This window comes from Camelus ferus, chromosome 1 (assembly GCF_009834535.1).
Source record: "Camelus ferus isolate YT-003-E chromosome 1, BCGSAC_Cfer_1.0, whole genome shotgun sequence".
Classification (NCBI taxonomy): domain Eukaryota; kingdom Metazoa; phylum Chordata; class Mammalia; order Artiodactyla; family Camelidae; genus Camelus; species Camelus ferus.
In genome coordinates, this window is record NC_045696.1 from 39,677,729 (window position 1) to 39,695,614 (window position 17,886).

General features: G+C 39.3%; 1 protein-coding gene across 2 annotated transcripts in view; it reads right to left on the reverse strand.

Annotated features, from left to right (window-relative positions):
• Positions 1-17,886, reverse strand: part of DCBLD2 (discoidin, CUB and LCCL domain containing 2) — an 80,618-nt gene that overhangs the window by 4,329 nt on the left and 58,403 nt on the right. Inside the window, exons 6-15 of one of the 2 annotated variants that reach the window (XM_032489856.1) lie at positions 17,495-17,628; positions 15,737-15,777; positions 14,662-14,877; positions 13,779-13,903; positions 9,167-9,317; positions 8,292-8,378; positions 8,017-8,142; positions 5,731-5,824; positions 1,991-2,040; positions 163-327 (exon numbers count right to left, since the gene is read on the reverse strand). In XM_032489856.1, the coding sequence (XP_032345747.1) occupies positions 163-327; positions 1,991-2,040; positions 5,731-5,824; positions 8,017-8,142; positions 8,292-8,378; positions 9,167-9,317; positions 13,779-13,903; positions 14,662-14,877; positions 15,737-15,777; positions 17,495-17,628 (1,189 nt within the window). The remainder of the gene's footprint in view (positions 1-162; positions 328-1,990; positions 2,041-5,730; positions 5,825-8,016; positions 8,143-8,291; positions 8,379-9,166; positions 9,318-13,778; positions 13,904-14,661; positions 14,878-15,736; positions 15,778-17,494; positions 17,629-17,886) is intronic. The other variant, XM_006181082.3, reaches the window with a different exon arrangement.

Here is a 17,886-nt window from a genome sequence, read left to right on the forward strand (position 1 = left end):
TAGAACATCTAAGACAGAAATGACTCTCTCAACGTCTTTTTAGAAGTGGTTCTCCCTTTGGAAACTAGCTCACCTCTTATGCATGAAACAGATAAAAAGGTATCGTAAATCCCAAAGCCCTTTAGGGCAAGCCCAGCAGTGTCCTCCTGGGCCCCCGGTTACCTGCAGAGTCAGTCTGCAGCACGGTGGTGACCTCTCTCGGACTCAGATGATTGACTTCGCTGCTGCTGTAGCGAACTGGGGTTTCCTCATGTTCCACTGACTTGGCAGGGAGGAACTGCTTCATTCCTTTCCACCAGCCTTCATTGCGATCACAAGCAAAAGAGACTATTAAATAAAAAGCTCTGTCTGAAATGATTAACAGTATATTAAGGGAGAAATCCTGTTGCATTTAAGGCATTTCTGTAGCAAGTATCTATACAAAACTAGCCTTTATGTTGAAGCTTTTTAAAATCGTCGTAAAATACACGTAACATAAAATTTCCCACCATAACCATTTTTAAGTAAACAATTCAGTGATATTAAGTACATTTACATTGTTTACAACCATCACCACCATCCATCACTGTAACTCTTTTCATCCTGGAAAACGGAAACTCCACACCTATTAAACAGTAACTCCTGATTCTCTCCTCCAGCCCCTGGCAACTATGTTCTACTTTTTGTCTTTATAATTCTGACTACTCTAAGTACCTCGTATGAATGTACTCCTACAGTATCTGTCTTTTTGTGACTGGCTTATTTCACATAGCATAATGTCCTCAAGGTTCACCCACACTGTAATATACAGCAGAATGTCCTTCCTTTTTAAGGCCTAATAATATCCCATTTTATGTACATACCACATCTTGCTTATCCATTTATTAGTTGGATACTTGGATTGCTTTCACATTTTAACTATTGTGAATAACACTGCTATGAACTTGGGTGTACAAATATCGCTTCAAGATTCTGCTTTCAATCCTTTCGGGCATACACCTAGAAGTGGAATTGCTGGATCATATGGTAATTCTATTTTTAAATTTTTGAGGAACTGCCAAAAAATTCTGTTTTCCACAGAAGCTATGCCATTTTACATTCCCACCAATAATGCACAAGGGTTCCAATTTCTCTACATCCTTGCCAAAACTGGTTTTGCTTTTTTATCCTCTACTGTGTTTCTCTGTTCTCTAATCTTTATTATTTCCTTTTTTTCCTGTAGCTCTGGTTTTAGTCTGTTCTTTTTCTAGTTCCTTAAGTTGTTCAAGCTTATTTTTTGCTTTGATAGAATATCCAGTGCAAAGCAGAACATGGTAGAAACCTCTATCAAAAGCATATACTGAAGCAAATCACTGCTGTTATATAGTGCAGCCAAATACAGTTTGTTGGAGCAGTGATTTTTAGTAAGTTTTTTTCAGAAACTTCTAAGACCAACCCTAGGGGTAGCAGCATGTGCCCCATCCCCACCACTGCTCTTCCCCAGTCACAGTGAACTCTTTTGGCTCCTAATGGTCATTCCAGGAGTGAGACTGGGAAGTGGGGGACCCGTAGAGGGCCCTGGTGTCACCTGCCACAATCTGCCACCCACCACACTGAGGAGGAATTCAGAAGATGACAGCTCCTCACAGCACTGTGGTAAACGCCCACAGCGCAGTGACATAGTGTGTCACCAGGACCGCAATCCTCTGCTTCTTAAAGTGTCCACACGTCCACTACACAGAAAGCAGGTATCCTCAAGATAGGTACATAGATTGGGACAAACCAGACAAGTTTTCCAGAAGAAAAAGAACAGTGTGTGTTATGACAAATCCTTACTTTCCATTTCATTACTTATTGACTAGAAGAAATTTTACAGAAAAGTAAAAATGATCAGGATAGAAGAGGAAGACCAGATTGTTTAACAGTGCTGGGGAGTTGCTGTGGGCGTGAAAAAGACTCTCCTCACTCACTGCTGCCACCTGGAGGGCAGGGGCGCCCCCTGGTGGAAAAGAGATGCAAAGCTGTGAATTACCTGCCCGGTCCCAGTAAGGTAAGTCATAGGTGCCTTCAGTTTTTTTCTTTCTGGAAAAATACAGGGGGAAAAATAAAGTCAGCAAATAAGAGTGTATTCACCCATAAGAAAGCTGTGAAATGGCAGGATAAACACCAGAGTTAAAAATTAGTCAAGAACACACATTTCTACTGGCTGGTCTACCTCTCTTTCATCTGACTTTCAAAGCTGACACTGCTGTGCTTTGTGAATTCTGGACTCTCAATAAATATGAAACAACTGTCTCCCGAGATAGTTACCTTGTTACCCAACTATTTCCCTCTGAAAAAAGACTAAATCTGTAGATAAAAATGCTGAATCAAATCAAAGACCCAACTCTGACAAATGGCTTATTGTGGGGAAATGAGATTACGGCTGTTTTGGTTCCAAATACAAATTTCACAAATCAGTTGATTCACAAAGTTCACAGAACAACAACAAAAATCCCACATTTTCTTCTGCATTGTTATTTTCAACTTTTTGTTTCTTCTAGGCCTTTTGCCCCATAGAAGTTTACGGTGTCACATACCCTTCACTGCACAGACATGATTCCTCCCCACGGCCCAGTGTAAGTCGAGGCTATCACTAACAGTGAGAACAGGATTCTCCAGGCCTGGGAGGCGAGGCCATGAGTGCAATAAAGGTTCTCCCCAGCCCGTTCCTTGGAATTCAAACCATCTCCTCTGGAGAAATTCCTGTTCCCTCCCCGACATTAAGAATTACTATCTACCAAGTGCCTTTTACAAAGAAAAAAAAGCACATGAAAGGTTGTTTTCTGATTCAAGAATGTAAATCTAATTAAAATGACACTTTGCAAGCTGAAGAGAAACAAATTGTTGCAGTTTACAAATGAGGATAAGACGGTCACATGATTTGCTCAAGATCACAAACGTGGCTTTCTCAAAGAAGCCAAGCTACGTACTTTTCCTACTTGGAAACATGCTTCTCCAATGTAAAACTGTATTTTTATTGTTGATACTAAAAGCTTCTTCATTTTAAAGTCTGGCTGTACTTAAAATGTGATATTTCATTATTTCAAAGTAAGGTATAACATAAAACTTGTGGAAGAGATGGTAGGTACTGAAGCTGTCCAAGGGTTGTACTATAAAGGATGTCACATTCTTAATCTCAAGTGACAAAGCTTCAGGTTACTTCACTATGTGTAAAGTACTCAGAACAGTGCTGGGTGGGCATGATTAGTTAAGGGTTCAATAAGCTGCAGCTGTTTTTTAAAAATTTTTTTTTCTCCTTGATATTTTCCACAGCCCCTTAATGACACCTCCTTTACTCCTTGTCACAAAGTCAGCAATTTCAACTACTCTGTTCTTAGACATAACTTTAGTCCTGCAGCTCAGACCTTTTCTCCTGACCAGGCTCATCCTCCATCTGCTTCTTTAGTCTGAATGTCCACAGGGCCCTTTAAACACCACCCCAAACTGATCCCAGGACTTGCCTCCTGCCTCCCTCTCAACAACTCTACTCCCCAGTCCCCACCCCACGACCCTGGGTGTTAACCACAGCGCCTGAGACCTGATCGACTGACTGATCAGAGGCAGCAGGTTAAGGGCCTGGGCTGTGAAGCCCCGTCCAAACCTCCTCTCTGCCATGTGCTGGCCAGGTGACCTCGGACAGGTTACTTATGTTCTATTAGTCTCACCTCTTCTGTAAAATGGGATTTGTAACAACACCTGCGTCACAGGTTGTCTGGAGGGTTAAATAAGTTAAAACATGTAAGGCATTTAGAATCCCGAGTAAATCAGCACTTAATCTTCCATAAAAATGAGCTGCTGCTGCTGTTCTCATCATTGCTATCGCTGCTGTCCAGTTCCCCAAGAGCACCGTGACCTCTCCCCCTGGGCTCTCCTAGAGCCCTTCCCTCCACCTTCCCCTACTGCCCTCACCCAAGCTGTTGGTTCTGCTCAGCCTCCTCAGCACCAGAAATCCAGGATCCTCCCGCGGAACACACTGTGTGGCTGGCACTGTTCTGATGTGGGCTCTTTTGTGTTATGATTCCTACTCATTGCGTGTGACACTTACAGGATTTCCGCTATGTTAAGACATGTTAAGTAGTTCAAGATGGAGCCCAGTGGCCAACACGAACTTCCAGATTAGCTGTTTTGAACTGTCTGCTATCAGGCTGCCAGTGTCTTCGTGATAAACTAAGATTACTTTAGATCAGAAGTTTGATGGGCCATGTACGTCACTGGCACAGACAGAGCAAGTGATAGAGCCAAGACCTCCCACCTTCTCCTGCCCCTGAGTTGAGTGTCTTGAAGGCTCTTCACTGGAGGCCCCGATTCCACACCGCTGAGAGCTGTTCCAGACGGATGCTGCTGGGGCCCTGTCAGAGCCGGGGGCGACTTCTCACTCACGAGACCCGGGCCAGACCAGAGGCCGTCGCTCATGCTGAAATGCCTCCTTCCCAACTTCTCCTTGGAGTGGATCGTCACCCCCACCTTTCCCTACTTTAACTAACCTGTGTTGTGTGCTAATTATATGAAGCAAACCAAGTGATTCATGAATTGAATACTGGCTACTGTTTTGTCTCCAATCTTGTGATTCTTACCAGCCCTGACGGCTCGCCCCTACAACAAACAGGTACCATGGTGGCTAGTTTTCTGCAATGTATCCTCTCCTATTCCAGAGACTCTGGGGTTCACCACTGAGCTCCCAGGACACAGCCAAATACTTGGCATGGAGTAGAAGCCCAAATATTTATTGAACGGCTCAACAAATGAAGCCCCTCCAAACCTGTCATTCCACCAGACTCCCTCCTGCCCTGTTATTTCAACTCATGACATCTCTCCCGCTCTAACTGCACAAGCCAGAATAACCCTAGATCTCCCACCTCTCTCAGCAAGTAGCCAGCCACGCACCCCACCGATGCCCCGGGCAGCTCTTCCCCTGCGTCCCTCTCCCTTTCCTAGAACTGCTGTTACATTCCTATATGGCCTTCGTCATCTCCTAACTCTTCCCTTCGCCTCTTCTAGTCTCTCTCTTCAATCCACCCTCCAAAACTCCTGCCACCACCTTTCTACAATCATCTGGTAATACCACTTGTCTGCTGAACACTGGTCAGTGACTCCCCATCTACGGAACGACGTCGAATCTCTCTCCCCTGAGAACCATCCTGACCTGGGTCTGGACTCTTGTCCACAGTTCGCTCTCAGTGCTCACCCACGGCCAAGTCCCCATGAGGACCCACTCATCTGCCTACAATCCACATCTCTGTGCCTTCGCCCAAGCCATCCCTCAGTCTAGCCATTCTCTGTCTTCCTCTTCCAGCCAAATCCAACTTCTCCTTTAAGGCAAAACATGCCACATATGAGGATTACTCTGTAAAAAAGATTTCAGGTAACTCTCATGGCCCTTGCACCTGTGGTCCCCAGCAGTCAATCCAGCTCAACATTGGAGATAAGAACCATGTCTCAGCCTTTCATTAAATGTCACTAAAGCACCAACTGTGTGTCTTCCTAATATGTATATCCTAGTGTGTAACACGGAATTTGATATAATAAAAGGTAGTACTAAGTAACTAACTGTGGAATTGAAGTTTTTTTTTATGGGAATAAAGGGGAAAAAGGTATATATTTTTGTTCTAATGAATATCTTAACTCATCCTCTCAAAAAAGTGAATTGTAGTTCATCTTCTATACTTGGTTTCTATTTCACACTGGAAACACCCTCTCTAGGACCAAGCAGGTGAACTAGTTTGTACTAACCTGTTTCTCCAATGCCAAGCACACACCAGTACAAGGATGAGAGTGGTGAGGACCATTACTAGCACAGGGACAAGGACTGCGGCCAAGGCTACATCTGAAAAAACAAACAAAAACCACACATTACAACCAAAGGCAGAAATCATTAAGGAAAAGAACAAAGATTAACCATACCATCATTCAAAGATTTTCTATCTAAAAAAAAAAAAAGCATAAACATACTTTATGCAATGAGATTGGGTTTGAAAAATATGGAGTGTTTCAGGCAGCTACTGCCAAGAGCAGACGGAAGAGCTAACCAGGGAAATGGAGAGACACCGGCTGGTCCTGAGGGCCCCACTGAAGGAGGATCTGGGTGTCACACTGGCACAAACCTGACCATGACATGACTTTTGCCAGCATCCCTCACAGCCTGGATATAGAAATGGAGAAAGGGGAAGTGCACATACGGTGATTCAGGCTAGAAAGCACTGAGAATTCTGAGAAGTAAATGGTGCTTTATCCCTAAAATAATCTGTGAAACTGGAGAGAGAAAAATCAGGTTCAGATTGATACAGTTGGAGTTAATCAGAGGCAACAAAGGATATTCTTAGGTCCAAAAAAATTAAAAGTCTATATACTACCATTCCAAAGAAAGGGAGACAGAGGTCTTTAATCAAAGAGATCTGTACGTTCTTTGTCATTATTTTAAAGCTTACAGGGATCCTAGTTCTGGAAGAAAATGCTTTAAGGACACTTTTAGTCTTGAGATTTTAAAATTGTATAGTCAGATTCTAAGATGAACAGCACTTTTAAATGACTATTCTTCCATCCGAGTACATGGTCTGGGATTCCGCCCAAACACATACTTTCTGTAAAAGGACAGCTCTTTGTGGGATGCTGTAATTTCTTGTCTCTGTGGACTCGTGCTTCTCTTTGGTGTGGACAAGAAAAAAACATTACCTGCCATTTCAGTAATCAAGAATGTTGCCATCAAGTCATTAGCCACTATTCCCGCCCCTGACCCCGCCAGCCCACAGTGCACCCTGAGAGGATTCAGGATGGAGAAAAACAGGACACTGGCCCTAAATCGCTAAGATACACATCAGAGGAATCATTTCAATAAGCCCAGACTCTTGCATCTTCTCATACAAAGAAAAGCACTAAAATCATTAACTTGAGATGTCTGTGTTTATGATTAGCAGTCACCTTTTGATGTTTTGACTCCATATTTTCTTTTTATTGCTTTGTCCCGTTCCCCCCCCCACCCCCCGGCAAAAACTCCTATACATCCTGCTCCTTCCTCAACTCTTTGGAACAGTCTCTCAGAGCTACCTAAGAGGCTGTATCTCAGGCTATACTTCTTGGTAAGGCCACCAAATAAAACATAATTCTCAATTTTTAGGTTGTGTGTGTGTGTGTTTTCATTTTTTTTAGTGGACACCAGGTTTTCCTGCAGCATGAGAAATAAATTGGTCCATATGGAAATGCTTTAGAAGACAGGAAAGAAACTGACATCTGGAAAGTTGGAGAAAGTTATCTGAATCAGACAACTTATCAGAAAATGAGAATGATGAACGTTCTATGTGATACAAGTTACTCTGACTCGCTTTCTCTTCTCTGCATTGCCTGAAAATTAGTGTCGACACTGAAATCAACTCCTCTGTGACGCTGATGCTTTTTATTCCTGGATTCAGCTGAAAAAAATTTTCAACTAGTAAAATCAAAGAGCTAGTATGTTTCATACGAATAACAAAATTTGAAAGCAAATTCTACTAAAACAATTATATTTATAATCTGAAAAAATAAACATTTTTAAAAGAGAGACCAAAGTTTTTATTTTAATAAATACATTAACAAAGTACTTTCTTTAAAAGGTATTAATTTTCACCAAAACTTCTGTTTTTCTTTTCTTCTTTCCTTTTTTGTACCAAGTTCCCTATCCAGCAAATTAATATATGATCAGAAAAAGTCTGTTTCCTGCTATGGTTTCAGTTATTTCTAGAACATTATCTAACTTTGAAACTCCCTGTGGTTAGCTGTAGAGGGAAAAAAGTTGTAGGAGGAAGCCTGGAACACAGCACCCATCTCTCAACATGTAAAGAGCCATCTCACATGGCATCAGAGTACCACTCAGAGCAATGCAAACATTTTTTTCCATAAGGAAGGGAATCAAATTTTTTTGCTATACTTAAAACACAGAGGGGGAAAAAAACAGAAGGTTTTAAAGCTGGAAAAGTTTCTGAAAACTTAGGTTAAAAACAAAACCCCCACTACGATGAACAGGTATTAATTTTCAGAGCTGCGTACCTTTGGTGACATTTGGAGTTACGGTAGTATTCTTGATTTCAGGAGTGGCAGTTGTTTGCTCTGTCTGTGCAGGAAATTCATTCCTACTTCGAGGTTGCAGTGGTTGAGTAAATTTGGGGGCACGACCTTGAAAAAAGTTTAAAAAATTCTTTATATTCTTTTACCTACACCCACTTGATTAAAATAGTTATATCATAATGCTTTTAAATATATTTATGGAAAATTATACCACAAGTCCAGGGAATATCAAATTCTCACGTTTAAAGCAGGCATACCTTTGGCTATTTTGGGAGGAGCTGTAGTGTTTTTGAGGTCATTGCTGTTCCGAGGAGGTGGAGGTTGAGTAAGTTTTGGAGGACGACCTTGAAAAATGGTTTAGAAAAGTTTATACATTTTGCTATAAAAATCATAGTTAAAAATAGTATTTTAAGTATCTTTAACACTTCCCAGAGTACTTGATTCTTCACAGTAATTTTAAATCTCAGAGAGAACTACATCAGAAGGATAAATAAATTCTACATTAAATGCACAAATATACTGGGATTTCTGGGTTTTTAAATGATTGTCTAAAAATAATCTTCTCTGGAAAGAGAGTAACAGGGAGGAGGATGACGCTGAATGGTAAAGCTATAAACATTTCATCACGATATGATTCCGTACTCATTCAATTCATTTAATAAATATCTTTGGAGGGCCCACTATGTGTTAGGCACAGTTTTGGGGGATACAACAGTAAACAAAGTACTAAAATATTATATAATTCTAAAGGACATTATTCCCATTTTAAATTTATTCAAAGTAAAAGGCACTTAGACTTAGGTTAGTGTTACAATCATCAGGCACTTATGTGACACAAAGACTATATAAGATCTAATTAAAAACTCAGGCTTGAGACTAGATTTGGAAAACAGTCTCACTGCATTTTCTCAGCAGTGATGCTCTCTCTTCTTTCTTCCATCTGTAATTTTGGAAACCAGTTTGATACCTAATATGATATTCAATAGGGATAACTACTACTTTTTAAAAATCTCTTTAAGAAGATACTGTAACTAGAGGATAAACATTCACATTATTATTATTTTTTCTGAGAAGAGTACATTTTTAATTAATCCAGTGAAAATAACATGTCTTAAACCATACTGTTGTTTACCTTTAGGAATAAACTGACATCCAAGCAGTTCCATTTTCATGGCAATTTTCTGCTGCCATTGGGTGGGATTCACTCTAATAAAACGTGCAATAATTGGTGGCAGAAAGTTATTACGCACATTCTGGTGATAATCTTTGTTTCCTTGAAATATCTTTAAAAAAAACAACAAAAAATTGGTACTTTACATCAACAGAGGCCAGGGCTAAAATGCTCCACTGAAACACGTTCATGATTTTTGCTCTGGGCCTTAAATGAGCTCTGCAAAGTATGACAATAGGCATTAATTTCTAAGAAAATAAATAAATCATAATTTGGAAAAACTAGTAAGAAGCTGCATATTCTTCACCAAAAATTTATAAAAGGAAAATACAGAATATAAAAATGATTTTAAGATGACTTAAACATAACGAAAGTGCTAACTTGGCAATTTGGGAAGAGGGTTCCAATTGTAGTGCACAGGATATTGCGTTAATAAATTAGTAATCTAGTCCTGTGGAATCATTAACTATTTAAATATATTAATTTTATTTTCAAAGTAAAGCATAATTGAACGTATGAGTTCTTAGAGGAAAAGTGGACTTTTTACTGTGTACTTTTCACACTTTTTCTCTCAACAAATAGACTGAAAGTGAACATGCGCTAATGAACACATAACCCCACCTACTGGATAAACTACATGAACACAGCTCCTATATTATCCATTTTCATTTCTTGTTGCTATTGAACCAGAAAAGTGACTCCGTTCACTGCCTAATTTAATCATCTTAACTAAACAGCCACAGGTGCAGTATATGAATATCTTTAAGTAAAAATATACTTCAAGTGAATACCTAATTCCCATGACCATTTCAAGCAAACAATAATAGTATCTCACACTGAAACAGGTCTTAACATTCATAAAGCATTCTCATATAATTAACTCAGATGCTCTTCATGACAACCCTACAAAACAGGCAGAAGCCAGAAAACTGCAGCTTATGGAATGGAAATGCACTGCACAGCCAGTCAATTTGGAGCAGTGATTTGAATGTGCCCTCTGACTTAAGCACAGGGCTCCACCAAGCAAACAAGAGCCCTCCTTGTCCCTTAAGGCCAAATCACCTAGGTAGTTTCTAAAGACCATTAATAGTCACCTGTCTAAAATCAAAGTGGCTTTTTATCAGTTAATGTGAGAACAAGAAAATGTTTAAGTCCTCAGTCAAATTGTTTCCAAAAATTATAGCTATTTTCTTCCTGGCTGATTCAAATGCCATTATGTTATAAACTTTTAAATGTGTAAAAAACTTCATTTTGTAAGAAGTTGGAAGTTACAACAATATCCAAACTAGTGAGCTTCCATTATTTCCTCAGATATTATTCTGAAATAAAATGAAGGCAATTATTTGCAGTCTATTATACTAGTGGAAGAGAAACAATAACTAAGTATCATTTTAGGACATTAAAAACTATCCCTGAAATTTTACTCCATATTACAGTCTCATTTTCATAAAAATCTTACAGGAGAAAAATTTTATAAGAACTAAGTTAAAAAGATTTGCTGTATTTAACCTATGAGCATTTATTATGAACCTCCATGTAGTGGCGGGGATCACAAGGTGCCATGAAGGTAAAATGGAAACGAAGTCAAGGTTTCCACTCTCAAGGAATTTAAGTTTTATTGGATATTACCACACACAAATATGGCATAATATTAAAAAGCAATATTTAATGAGAACAACTTGTATATACATCCCCATTTCCTGAAAACAAAGCCAAAAGCTGCCTCAGTCTGTGTATGTGCTCATGCATGTGTGCACGCTTAGAAAGGGTATGAAAATGTACCACTTACCCCTGAGCTGGGGGTAGATGAGAGAGCAGATAGATGAACATAACTGAGGCAAAATATTATTATTTCATCTAATTCAATGTAAGGATTTCCACTTTTACCTATGATAGACTAACAGGGACTGGATTCACCCTTCTGCCTTAAACATCTGAAAAACTGAATAAAATACAAGAAACAATGGTTTCCAGATACGGGACAGCAGGCACATAGGGCAATAATAATCCCAAGAGAATACAAACAAAAGAGGTGAACCCCTCTACTGCCCCAGTAGCGCCTGGAGAGAGCCTGGTGGTCTCAGTGAGTTGAGGAGAGTGCTCAGAGATAAGAGAATAAGGCAGCTAGAATCTGCAGGACAGAGTATGGGAGAGGCAAGAACTGTACAGACAGAGACTTCTATGATCTGTAGGGGTTTTCCCTTAAACAGCCAACCTATCTGTGGACAGGGAAAAAAGAAAAAAAAAAAAAAAAAACACAACACTGGAAAGAAGCCAGTAGAACAATTCTCAGAGTTATTCAGGGCCAGGCCAGCTCCTACTGCCAAAAGAGTGGAGAAACCTTCTAATACATGAAGCGTGGAGTTGAGTTCTTAGAACAGTATTGTCTCAGCAGAGGGGAAAAATCAGGACCAAAGCTGCTCAGGTCCTGCCTGAAAAAGCTATAATGAAAAGACTGAAACAATCAAATGATTCCCAAGCAACTTAACTGCATCTCAAAATAAAGCTAGAAAATATTTAAAGGAGGAATAGCAAAAAAAGAAATCTGACACCAAACAATATAAATTTCACAATGTCTGGCCAATGAAAAATTACCTGGTATGTAAAAGGACCCATAATACCAATCGATATAAAAAGACTCGGATATGACACACTGATAGATAGATAAGTGCATTAAAAGGGTTAGTATATAACCAGGCGCTTTACAGGTAAAGAAAAGCTACATTAGGAGAGACATGGAAGAAATTTAAAAAATGCAAAACTGAAAATTTAGATGTGAAAAATATAATGTTGGAGATAAAAATACACTGGATAGGATTAACAGCACATTAGACATTGCAGAAGAATAGATTAGTGAACTTGAAGACAAAACAATAAAATTTTCCAAACTGGAACATGGAGAGAAAAAGATTGAAAAAAATAAATAAACAAGCACCAGTGAACTGGATACATCTTCAAGTTTCACAATATTCATGTAATTAGAATCGAGGAGGCAATGTATTTCAAGAAGAAATGGTCTACAATTTTCTAAATCGGATACAAATTATAACCCACAGATCCAAGAAGTTCAAAGAAGCCCAAGAAGAAGAAACAGGAAGACAACTATACAAAGGTACATCATAATCTAACTACTTACAATAAATGATAAAAAGAAAATCTCAAAAGTAGCCAAGAGAAAGAAAAGACACATTACACACTGAGGAACAAAGGTAAGAATCATAGCAGAATTCTTGCTGAAAACAATGCAAACCAGAAAGCAATGGACCAGGATATTCAACGTATTCAAAGAAAAAACTGTCAACTTAGAATTCTATACCTAGTGAAATGACCTTCCAAAAAGGAAACAAAAAAAGGTTTTCAGAAATATAATTCAATGTTGTTAGATGTTTTTATAATAAGCATGGATAACACTTATAATTTCAAAAAAACTATATTCTGCCAAGTATGCCAAGTGTTATTAAACAAATAAATACGGATGTGCCAATAGTAAAAAGCAGTCAAGTTTGTGGGATTCAGCAGAAGCAAGTTAGTATAGAGACAATGCTGTTATCTGCCTCACAGGTAAAGTCTCACCAAAGCAGAAGTTTGTGTGATAGCAAGCAGAAGAGAGGAAAGCAGCCCCTGAATAACAGCATGAGAGAGCTTAGATCCATATGAAAAATTAAAGGGAGCCCCTGGGGTTTTCTGAACAGAGAGATGAGAAAAGTGGTAACTGAAAATATATTAGCAAATCATATAGAGAGAGAGAGCTGATGGTATCGTATAACTGGAACAAAACTCATAGGGAGGTTTCATTGAAAACAATGTGCTCATGGTTTCAATTCTAGACGAGAGGCATCCACCTTCCTTGGGGACAGGGACTCCCGCAGTTACAGGCCTTGTGGTGGGTGGATCAAGGGCCAGGAGGCCGGGTGAAAGTACTAGCACCCAGCTGAGAGCCACCTCTGCTTACTCTCGCTCTGCCCCTTATCTGTCCTGGCACACCCCAGCACTGTCATTATTTGCTAACTAAAACAATGGTTCACAATCACAGAAGTTAAGAAAATTCTTCAGGTAGAGAAATTTGCTGTTTTCTAAGACAAAAGCTGGTGAGGTGATCCTGAAATGACCTTTCAGGCCTATAACATCCCATAATTTAATGCCCTTGTGCCTTTAGCTCTTTTGTCTTTTGTCCCCCACTTGCCTACAGAGTAGAAATCTGGGAACAAATTAGATTCTCTATTATTCTGTGGAGTGATAAGAAAAGCTTTTTAAAGACAAGAAATTAAAGTTTCTTTTTAGAATTTCTTCATAAAGTATTTAAGCAACTGAATTAAAAATGTAGTGGACAAACACCAGGAAAGTGCTCAACTTTACAGTCATTCAAAAGGGACCTAGTAGCACTGAGAATTTCCTAACCATAGACAGAAGGGTAAGGCCACTAACACTACCTAAAATAACCAGAAGAGGGCAGAGTAAGATCAAATGATATCTAATTTTTATATCACACAGGAAGAGCCTCTGTGACTTCTGGCAAAGGCCCATTAAAAAAAAAAAAAAAAGTTCTTTAAAAATACTTTGGTAATCATTTTACCTTATCCTGCTCCACACCAGGCTCTCTGTACACAGTCCATCTCTGCCCATCATCACTGTAGAGAATTTTGTAGGCTGACACGTAGTAATTGTGCTCCACCATGGTGGAGCCAGTGGTTACAATGCCTGGGAATGGAGAGTTCCTTCATTAGTGCTCACAGTCTGGTCCTCATTTTTGTTCATCACCAAAGCATAAACACCTAGTACGCAGTGTGCCAACATTTCTGTCTATGGCACACTACCATTCCTAAGTGCAAGGTTCCACACCATGATAGTAACTAAATCTTTGGCTTTGTTGGCTTGCAGAGACAGAAGAATTATGGGCGCACACAAGGAAAGCTTATGGCAGCCTGTGTGTATGTCACTGCAAAATATATTTCACCGACTGAGTAAGAATGACTTCCTGGGAATGAATAGATGAAAGATGATTACTGGCATTATTTTTGGTACCAAAGCAAAATAAATCTTTAACAAAATTATCTAAACTAATCCTAAACAATTACTCTGACCATTTGCTAAGCTGTTCTACATAAATTTATACTTGCACACATGGAATATTGTTTGTCGCACTTAAAATGGAGTCCTTGAAAGTAAATTTCTCTTAATAACTGTAAAAGATAGTTATTTCAGATGTTTCAAGATTACCTTACTGAAAAACTACCTCAAAAGAATCTTATTACAATGAAAAAGAAAAGCTTTTACCAACTCCTCTCCTTCGCCATGCTTTGTAAGACCCTTTTCAGTAATATTAACACCAGTAAAGAAAATGTAAAACCACAGAATTAAATTTGCAGTGACTTAATTTTCTTTAAAATTCTTAGAGGTCACCAGGTTTCCAAATGAAATCACTATTATAAACCATCTAGAAAATAATGTCTCTTAACCTGTGATCTTCTTTTCCTTGTTCAGATCTATTTGTAACCACTGATACTCATCAGTGGCAAAAGCAGCCCAAGGAGGTCCAGGTTTTTTCAGCCTGGCCTTTTCAGGTTTCCAGCTGTTCTCCTGCCCCGTGTGGTCCGTCCACTCCAGCACAGATGAGGCCGTTATTTGAGGATTGGCAATCACGCCGGATTCCATCCCCAGTGTTCCATAACAACCTGAAACAGAAGAAAATAAACTGGCTTCCAGATGTAAACCCAAAATCCATAAACACTTGTTCGTTGGAAACTCTGTATTGTACCTTTAATTAACATACACTATGCTAACAGCATACTGTAATAGAGGATTTCAAAAGCAGGCAAATGCTTCCTGCGTCTGTATCTCTGTGTCTCATCAGGGAACATACAGACATATTTATTCACAACAATGACCATTAGTTTAATGGCAACACATTACCCCCTCCCTGGGATACTCGCCCCACTTCAGTGGGCAACTCACGCCTCTCCCTCCCTCGGGGGTTTGCTCAGATGTCATATTCTCCATGAAGCCTGCCCTAACCCCACTTTAAACTTCAAACCAGTCCCTCCTGCAATGCCTGTCCTCTCTCCTTGCCTTATTTTTCTACATCTTTTATACTATTATAAACAGCACATTATAAACATTCATTTACTTATCCAATGTTTATTGTCAATCTCTCACTACCCAAATGTAAGCTCCAGGAAAGCAGAATTTTATTTATTCTGCTAACTTTTGTTTCACTAGCAGCAGAACACTGCCTGCCTAATAGACTGAAAAAAGGCACTCAATATCTGTTCTGTTGAATGAGTTAATTACTTCAGACATTCTCTAAGAAAATTCCTTGCTTTCATGATCACATCCCTAGTAATATAAAACCTCTAGTTTATTACATTAAGTACCTATCTAACCTCTTCACTGAGTTATTGTGATGACCAAATGAGAAAGTACAACAACAACAAAACAGCCCAGCAATTGGCAACATGCCTGACGCACAATATTCAAAAAAATATTGGCTACTATACAAATTATAATAAGGTATAAAGTCCATGAGAAGCTTACCACTTGTTTTAAATGTAAAAAGACTTGTAGATAAGTGTCCCCTGAAAGAGAGAAAGGGTTTTTTTGGTTACACTCATATAACACATGACTGCCTCCAATTTGTCTTTCACCAAAAACTTCTTTTGTTTATTTCACTGTATAAAGAACTAAGAATAGTCTATGGCTACATATTAGACAACTGATATATTGTTCTTAGCAAAAAAAAAAAAAAAAAAAAAAAAAAAAGGTCTCATTTCTAACCAAGCAGAGTAACTTCTAACTCAGCATAAACAATTTTCTCTACAAGCATCCAGTGCCTAGCTTCATACATGATTATGCAAGTGCATCCATGTAACTGTAATATGTACTAATATTACTTCTTCTTCATGAAATAAACTGATCCTTAAAATGTTTCTGTGGCAACTGCTTTTGGTGGAATAATTCTCAGAGAAAGAGGCTCAAGTTTCCCAGGACAAACAGAAGAAAAGCTGGCTATTAATAAGAGACTTCATTTGTTGCAAGACATCAGTCTGTCTACGAACAAGTTTCGTGTTACATCGGAGCACTGCATTTGGATTTCAAAGTCACTGGCAGAAGAGGTGCTTCCGGAGAATGCAGGGGTGGGACGAGTGATTAGTTCCCCATAAGGAGGTTAAAGGACACCGAGGAACTTTGAGGGATAAAACCATCCATACTCCTGCTCCTGCCTTTAGCACAACATTCAAACCATTATAAGTGGATGCAACCTACCCGGTTTTTTTTAAAAGTATGCAAGAAAGAACTCATGAAAAAAAAAATCTTTCTAAAGGTAGAATAGTGGAAAGGAGTGAAATGATCTGCATAAAATCATCTAGAAGAAACCAGAAATTAAAGTAGCCGACTCTATACCAGGGGTGGGCAAATGACAGCCCCAGGCATGGCCTATTCTGTATGACCAGGGAGCTCAGAATGCTTTTTACATGGTTAAAAAGTTGTAAATAAAATGACAGAGAGTCAATGACAGGTATGTGGCCCATAAAGCCTAAAATATCGTTAGCTGGCCCTCTACAAAAAGTCTGCTGCCTCCTGCTTTGCACTGTCCTGAGTACGGCTCACGCTCCTGGCTTCTGAACTGGTCTAGAACTGAAGAGAAGGTGGTTTCAATTAGGCCCAGGTCCTGTCTGCAGGACCGAGCCTACTTCAGATGCAAGATCTGCAGAAATGGATCAATGTGTAAAACTTCCATTTAATGTTTCCACTTCTCCTGCTTTTGATGCCTAGTCTATGTTTTGTAAAATAGTAGAACATCATAAACACCACAAAAATACATGCTTATAATATTCTCTTGGGATGAGAGGGAGTCGTAATAATACTATCTCTGATTAATGCCAACATTTGATTACATTTGATTTATAGTCAAAGCATTCCAGTTACCCTAATCCATCCTGGGTCACAGAGGCTACGAGGAACACAGTAGTTATGCCTCCTGATCTTTAAAATGAAGTCAGGGTTTGGCAATAAACTTCCAGCCTTGCTCCAGGCTCTTTCAACACTTAGAAAAGGAGAAGCAAATAAATCACTCTTCCACACGACCACCTACCTTTCTGATGGAGAAAAGCTGAGGTCGGATGACCCTGCCTGTGCTCTTGCAGACATTCAGACACCAAGCACACACAGTGAGAGTCCTTACCGCAAACACATTACTTCACAGACACCACTGACATTGATGTTGCTGAGCCCTAATTCGTCCCTACCCCACCTCTGTGCAACGTGCTTGTTACAAACAGCACATAGACTTACACCACAGACGTGACGTTGTTAGCCAGGGAGCTTTCATAGTACGGGATGCCTTTGCTGATTACGACGCTGATTTGGCCACCCAAAACATTTGACACTACTCCTGCATGCACACCAGCCATGCACAACGGCGAGGACTTGAGGAGGGAAAAAGGAAAGATTGGTTTTAAAATTTCTTTTGATGATTCAGAAATACAGCACTTATACTTCCTCTAGAAATAACTGATCTGGCCAGTTTTCTTAGTAAACATGAGATTACTGATGCCATAACATAGAACAGATATTTTAACAGAAGATAAAGAATAAAACATCGCATACTACTAAAAAGAAGTAATTCCTAGAGAATAAAAATCAAGATATACAATAGGTTACACACCTATCTATGATGGAGTTAA